Raw genomic sequence first — 8,449 nt, forward strand, 5'->3', positions numbered from 1 at the left:
CTAAAAACCATATCCAAAGGCTTCTTATATACAGGAAGCAGACCACATCCCAAAGGCAGCTACCCAACTGCTTGTGGTAGATCCCACCATGGAGTTGATTGCCAGTCTCCTCATGGGAATTAACTACCACCAGCTGCCCAGCCATTCAACCAGGCCCAGCCAAGTTGACACACAAACCGAACTACCACAGAGTGCTACTCACTATACATAGTTTATTATTAAAATCAGATTTGTTCAATACCACCACTGTGTTCTAGCCATCAATTTTCTCATCGCCTCTTTTACCTCCTTATTCCTCAGACTGTAAATAAGGGGGTTCAACATGGGGATCACCACTGTGTAAAACACAGACACCACCTTGTTCTGGTCAGTTGAGTAGGTGGACTTAGGCATCACATAAATGAAAGTAATGGACCCGTAGAACAGAGTGACTGCAGTAAGGTGGGAGGTGCATGTGGAGAAGGCCTTGTGACGGCCCTTGCTGGAGCGCATCCTTAGGACAGTGATGAGGATGTAGACATATGAGACACCTATGATAAACATTGTAAGCACAATGATGGAGCCAGAAGAGATGGCTGGAATGATTTCAGAATTAGAATCATGAGAACAAGAAAGCTTCAGAAGTGGTGAATAGTCACAGAAAAAGTGATTGACTTTATTTGGCCCACAAAAGGACAGACTTAATAAACAGCTAGTAAATGTCCAAGCATTCACACACCCACCTAGATAAGATGTCCCCGCTAAGAGAATACAGATCCTGGGGGACATGTGAGTGGAATAGAGCAGAGGTGAGCAGATGGCCACATAGCGATCATAGGCCATGGCAGCCAGCAGGAAGCACTCAGCTGTCCCGAACGTGACCACAGAACAGAGTTGAGCTACACAGCCAGCAACAGGGAGAGAAGGTTGCTCCTTCAAGAAGCTCATCAGCATGACAGGAGTGACAGATGAAGAGGACCCAATGTCTACAAGAGCCAAAGGATAGAGAAAAAGGTACATGGGAGTATGAAGCTGAAGACTGCTTCTAATTAGCCAGATTATGCTGATATTTCCCATTAAAGTGACAACATAGATTCCTAGAAACACAACAAATAAAATGACACAAGCTGTAGGATCTTCTGTTAACCCCAAAATAAAGAACTCTGTTATAGTTGTATAATTTCTAGTTTCCATCTGTAGCAGTTGCTCTTTCACCGAAAGCAAAACAAATGAAGATTAGAATCAAAATAAATTTTATAATTTGGATACTTATTTTTCTAATGTTGTTGTTGTTGTTATGTGCTGTTGAGTCGGACTTGACTCATAACGACCCCTCCTTGGGTTTCTGAGGCAGTATCACTATGGAAGTAGATTGCCCAACCTTTCTTCTGAGGAGTGGCTGGTGGGTTTGAACTGCCAGTCTTCTGGTCAGCAGTCAAGTGTCTTAGGCACTACACTACCAGAGCTCCCATTTTTTTCTAATAAATATTTAATAAAAATTACAACATAGACAATTATGTTTGTATTTTTGGTTTCATAAAATGTTTTTACATAGAAAATCTCATGTAAGATTTGAGGATATACATATGTTCATTGATGTAAGGTCTGGAATACACAGAAAACACATTTTTTAAAACATAACACACTCAACTTTATATTTGCATTATGTGGTTAGTTTAGGTCTTCCCTGAAGAAGTCTCTCATATGAGCACGTCCCAGTGGTGGACATTAGATGCAAGGAACCTAGTAACTGAATCTTAGGCCAAAAAACATGAGTAAAAAGAGGCAAAAATGTCAGAATGGGTCAAGATCCGTGAAAAAGAGCTGCTGTTCAAAAGGATGTCTGAGGTATCATTTCTTATATGAAGTCATTATGAATCCTAATTTCAAAGCAGAAGTCAAAGGGTGAAGCTGCATGGTAACCTACAGGACAAAGAAGAGCTCAGTAACTCAGCCATGGTCTGTGGTCTCCACACCAGGTCTCACAAGGAATACACAGACAAGATCCAAGAAGTTTGGACACCAGCAGAACAGAGACTAATATGCTCAAATCATGAACAAGTAAACAGGGAGAAGGAGATTTGAAAGAGAAAATCACCTCAGGATCAAGCTCTCTGTCTGATTCATTATAGTGAGTGAAGCCAATTTGAGGGGAAGGCAGATATGTTAGTCAGGTTACTCCTGAAGTCTCGGGGTGCTCCACAGATGCTTGGGATGTTGCATGAGCTGAGACTGCCAGCAGAGGGCTCCATCTTTCTACTTCTCACAGATTTTCCAGCTCCATCTGAACAGCTGCTGTCTGAGAAAAATTACACTTGTAGGTCAGCTTCCGGAAAGCTCTTCCGCATACCAACTTGCCCAATGCCAAAATTATTTCTAAAGTGATTGCCTCGCATTTCATCATCAAAATCCTAATTTCACTGTGAATGATTTATTGTTATATATATTGTTATTGTTGTATAGAGAGAAATGGTGAATTAATGTATATAAATAATCCATGATAGATCAAGACCTATGTTAGGAATAATAACTGATAAAGTTTTAATTATTAATATTATTAAACTTTTATTGATGAGAAATAGAAAGGCTTAAAGACATAGATAACTTACCACAGATAACACCATCAACAAGTAGTGGAAACAGAATTGAACACAGGCAAATCTGGTTTGAAAATTCTTGTTGAGAGAATATCTTAGAATGCGTTTAAAGCAATCATGAATGGGGACTAAATAAATTATAATTTATTATTAGTTTATTCAAATGTTTGTTGAATATGTACTGAATCCAAATTGCCATATTTACTGAAACATGGGTGTTACGGTGTTTTGGTTACCTAGTGCCACTTCTGACAAGAATATACCACAAATGGGATGACTTGAACAAACAGGAGTTTATTCTCTTACAGTTCAGGAGGCTAGAAGTCTGAGTCCAAAGTGCCAGGCTCTAGGGGCTGTGTGAAAGCCCTTTGACCTTGGACTTCAGCTCTGCCTCCTGTTCCTGGCCACTGAAGCTAGAAGCATCTCTTCACTCAGGCAGCTACTGGCTGCCAAGGCTAACAAGTCCAAGTCAACAAATAAAATGGCACAGTCCCAATGTTATCAAACAACACAGCAGGTCATTGATTCAAGTCCACTGAAAGTCCCAAAAGTGGCAGAACATGGCAGGCTGCTAAATGATGACGAGGCTATATGCAGGATTCAAGCATGCCATAAGCTAGAGACCATTCCCAGAGCTGTTTCTTGTGTACAAGGAAGCAGACCACATACCCAAAGGCAGCTACTCAGCTGCTCACAGTAGATTCCACCCTGGAGTTGATTACCAGTCCCATCATGGGGAATACTACATCCAGCTGCCCAGCCACTCAACCAGGCCTAGCCAAGTTGACACACAGACTTAACCACTACATCTGGTTACCTAGTGCCGCTCTGACAAGAATATACCACAAATGGGATGGCTTGAAGAAACAATAGTTCATTCTCTTACAGTTTGGAGGCTTTAAGTCCGAGTTCACAGTGCCAGGGTCTAGGGGCTGTGTGACAAAGCCCCTCAACCTTAGGCTTCAGCTCTGGCTTTTGCTCCCAGCCCACCAAAGCTAGAAGCATTTCTTCACTCAGGCAGCTACTGGCTGCTGAGGCTGACAAGCCCAAGGTCAATATAAAATGGAATAGTCCCAATGCTACCAAACCACATGGCATACCATTAATTCAAATCCACTGAAAGTCCCAGAAGTGGCAGAGCATGGCAGGCTGCTGAACAATGACATGGCTACATGCAGGGTTCAAGTAAGCTAGAGACCATTCCCCAAGGGTTCTCCTTATATACAGGAAGCAGACCACAGCCCTTAGTAGCTATATATACTATATATACTACTCAGCTGCTCACAGTAGATTCCACCATGGAGTTGATTACCAGTTTCATCATGGGCAATACTACATCCAGCTACCCAGCCAGTCAACCAGGCCCAGCCAAGTTGACACACAAATTTAACCACCAGAATAGGTCTTCAAGGTGAATCTAGTGACTATGAGAGAGCAGGTTTCATTGGTAATAGAAGTCAGCATTGTAACACAGAAAGAAAGACCAACATGGAACAAGGGGTATAATTATATGGGGAAGAATATGGTAATAACTCATCCAAAATTAGGTGGTGAATAGCATTCTGTGTTGACTGGGTGAGGATATGACTAGAGAGGAACAGAAGGCACAGGAGTCTTAAAGTGGTGAAAGAGCATAGTTTAGCTTAGGTAAGAAATTACTCGTGAGGGAAGTAGTGGTATATTTATTTTGTACTACTCCAGTGGTCAATTCTTAGAAGTCCAGAGGATACATAAAATATCTGTTCAGAACATGGAAGAACTTTCAAATAGTCAAATAATTGTGCTTGTTTGGAATGAGCTTCCCTCAGCTTCTCCCTGAGAATTGGTGTGAGCATTATAAGAGTTTCAGGCATTGGTCTGTCTGAGCTAATGTAACTCTGCAAACTTTTACAATCAAATATTCTGGGATTATAGATTAACCCGTAGTCTATACACATCCATATAAAGAGAATGCTTTGAGTTTCTCTATAGAATAGCTCTGGAATCTGTAAACACTGCTTTTATGTATTTTAAATATGCAGTTGATGCCTATAATAGATTTAAGAAGGGATGAGAATAAAATGGTGTAAAAATTAGTGGAGAAAAAGGATGGATCAAAAGAAGGCAAAGGACAGACTATTCAGGGGGAGCAGAAAAGGTGCTGTAGCCAAAAGAACAAGAGAGGCAATTTCTATTCCACATGGCAGAAATTTCATTCAATATTTATGAATTATATCCTTCACTCTTCTGCTAGGAAAAAATTAGAATCACTCAGTGATTTCCTGTATCATTTAATAAAAATTTTACTTATTCTTGGAAACTTCCATTCTTTGTTGTAGCATTATTATTGTCAAAAATTCCTTAACAATAGCAATCACAAGAATTCCCATAATTTCTCTTTCCAAAAGATCAACCTAAATCTCAGAGTAATTTATTTTTCCTTTAAAAATGCAGTGTCAAGCAGATTAACTCACTCCCCCACCCATGTGCATGTATACCTGTACCCACATATGTCATGCAAGTGCACATGGCACACACACAAATACTCTGGCATCAGTAGCCATGTGTTCAGCCAACCACACTGTCACACTTTTACTCTGAACAGAGATGCTTGAAAAATGTTACACGTGAAGTAATTGAACAGTAGCATGCCGTATTATAAGCATGATACAATTACCTGTCTGAACTCCATAGTCCTAGCTTCCTTATCTTTATAAAAGACAGAGCTAGGAATTTTATTAACTAGCCATAGACAATAGGTATAGACATAGACTGAATGAAAGTTTTAAAATTTAAAGAATGTAGATGTCTGTAAGTGCAAATTCAGAGTTGATTATGATTATGACTCATAATTATGTGCGCTACTATGACATAGAAGCAAAGTATTGTGTAGATATGTCATGAGCCATATTGGCCTGGGATCAGACTCAAGCTTTGTCATGACTGTCTATGGGATCTCAGCCAATTTACATAAACTATCCAACTCTCCATTGATAGCTAGCCAGATAGAGAGAGAGAGAGAGAGAGAGAGAGAGACGGACCGCACAGTGTTCCTATGCTGGATAAGGTGATGTATGTAATGCCAATCACTGCTCAAAGAAATAAGTGGATGCTCAATGAATGATTATTTCATTGAAACAACCAAACTTTATCCTCTAAAAAAAAATGAAAACCAGACATACCTATATTGATAGAAAAAGAAAGTTATTACCTGCAGATGTTTTTACCTGCAATGAGAGCAAATCCCAAAAAACTGTCACTGTAAAGCAGAGCCACGTATATATGAGATTTGGGGTCTTTTGGGATATAACCCCTGGGGCAAATTACATGTTTGTGAAAATTTCACTGAAAATCCTTCCAGACAGAGAAAATTGCAAGTATACATGCTCATATAAATATGAGATTTCTAAGAACATCTATAAATTCTTCATTGTTGTTATTAGGTGCCATTGAGTCTGCTCCAACTCACAGCAACCCTACATACAACAGAAAGAAACACTGTGCCATCCTTATAATCTCTGGTTTGCTGAGTCCATCATTGCAGCCACTGTCGATCCATCTCCTTGAGGAGATTTCACTTTCACTGACCATATACTGTACCAAGCAAGATATCATTCTCCAGACACTAGTCCCTTCTGACAACATGACCAAAGTACGTGAGACGAAGTCTGTCCATTCTCACTTCTAAGGAACATTCTAGCTGCATTTCTTCCAAGACAGATTTGTTTCTTCTGGCAGTCTATGGTATTTTCAGTATTCTTCTACAACATGACAATTCAAATGCATCAATTCTTCTTCCATCTTCTGTATTCATTGTCCAGCCTTCACATGCATATGAGGCAATTGAAAATACCATGGCTTGGGTCAGGTGCACCTTAGTCTTCAAAGTGACATCTTTACTCTTTATACTTTAAAAGTCTTTTTTAGCAGATTTGCTCAGTGAAGTACATCATCAGATTTCTTGATTGCTGCTTCCATGAGTGTTGATTGTGGATCAAGTAAAATGAAATCCCTAACAACTTCAACCTTTTCTCTATCGTGATACTGCTTATTGGTCCAATTGTGAAGAATTTGTTTTCTTTATGTAGAAGTGAAATCCATACTGAAGATTGTAGACTTTATTTTCATCAGTAAGTGCTTCAAGTCATCGTCACTTTCAGCAAACAAATTTGTGTCATCTACCTGTCACATGTTGTTAATGAGTCTTCCTCCAATCCTGATACCATAGTCTTCTTCATATAGTCCAATTTCTTGGATTATTTGCTCAGCATGCAGATTGAATAAGTGTGTGGAAGGATACAACTCTGATGCACACACTTCCTGATTTTAAACCATGCAGTAACCCCTTGTTCTGTTTGAATTATCTATGTACAGGTTTCTCATGAGCACAGTTAAGTGTTTTGGAATTCCCGTTCTTTGAAATGTTATCCATAATTTGTTAGGATCCACACAGTCAAATGCCTTTGCATAGGTGATAGAACACAGATAAATTCTTTAGAACTCAATTTATATTTTGTGTACATTACTATTCTTTAATTGAAACTTTTGATGGATTACTAACTGTATTTGTTGTTGTTATGTGCCATTGAGTCATCTCTGACTCATAGAAACCTTATGTACAGCAGAACAAAACACTGCCCAGTCCTGTGTCAGCCTCACGATCCCTATTATACCTGAGCCCATTGCTGCAGCCACTGTGTCAATTCATCTTGTTTAGGGCCTTCCACTCTTTTGTTGACCGTCCACTTTATCAAGCATGACACCCTTCTCCAGAGAATGGTCCCTTCTGACAACATGACCAAAGTAGGTAGATGAAGGCTGACTGTTCTCACTTCCAAAGAGTATTCCAGGTGCACTTCTTCCAGGAAAGATTTGTTAGTTCTTTTAGCAGCCCATGGTAATTCTTTGCCAACACCACTACTCAAAAGCATCAACTCTTCTTTGGTCTTCCTTATTCATTGTACAGCTCTCACATGCATATGAGGTTACTGAAATTGCCATGGCTTGGGTTAAGTGCATCCTAGTCTTCAAGGAGATATCTTTGCTCTTTAGCACTTGAAAGAGGTCTTTTGCAACAGATTTGCCCAATGCAATATGTTTTTTGATGTCTTGACTGCTGCTTCCATTGGCGTTGATTGTAGAACTAAGTAATATGAAGTCTTTGAGAACATCAATCTTTTCTCCATTCATCATGAAGCTGTTCACTGGATGAGTTGTGAGGATTTTTGTTTTCTTTATATTGAGGTGTAATCCATACTGCAGGGTGTATGTAGTCTTTAATCTTCATCAGTAAGCTCTCCAAGTCATCCTCATTTTCAGCAAGCAAAGTTGTGTCATCTGTGTATGTCAGGTTGTTAATGAGCCTTCCTCCAATCCTGATGCCATGTTCTTCTTCATATAGTCCAGCTTCTCCAATTATTGCTCAGCATACAGATTGAATAAGTATGGTGAAAGGACACAACCCTGACACAATCCCTTCCTGGTTTTAAACTATGCAGTATCCCCTTGTTCTGTTCGAACCACAGTCACTTGGTCTATGTACAGGTTCCTCATGAGTACAATGAAGTGTTCTGGAATTCCCATTCTTCTCAATGTTATCCACAATTTCTTATGATCCATACAATCGAATGCCTTTGCATAGTCAATAAAACACAAATAAACATCTTTCTGGTATTCTTTACTTTGAGCCAAGATCCATCTGACATCAGCTATGATATCCCTTGCTCCGCATCCTCTTCTGAACCCAGCTTGCATCTCTGAAAGTTCTCTGTCAATATACTGCAGCAACCATTTTTTGAGTTATTTTCAGCAAGATTTTACTTGTGTGCAATATTAATGATATTGTTTTATAATTTTCACATTCTGTGGGATCACCTTTCTTTAGTAAAGGGTAT

The 8,449-nt window shown here is 39.5% G+C and overlaps 1 protein-coding gene across 1 annotated transcript; it reads right to left on the reverse strand.

The window, feature by feature from the left end:
* Positions 1–234: 234 nt before the first annotated feature.
* On the reverse strand, positions 235–1,173 carry LOC103210731 (olfactory receptor 5P3-like). Its single transcript, XM_007956649.1, has one exon. The coding sequence runs from the start codon at positions 1,171–1,173 to the stop codon at positions 235–237; it is 939 nt and encodes a 312-aa protein (XP_007954840.1).
* Positions 1,174–8,449: the final 7,276 nt, after the last annotated feature.

This window comes from Orycteropus afer, unplaced genomic scaffold (assembly GCF_000298275.1).
Source record: "Orycteropus afer afer isolate SDZICR_OR568_19922 unplaced genomic scaffold, OryAfe1.0 scaffold00014, whole genome shotgun sequence".
Classification (NCBI taxonomy): domain Eukaryota; kingdom Metazoa; phylum Chordata; class Mammalia; order Tubulidentata; family Orycteropodidae; genus Orycteropus; species Orycteropus afer.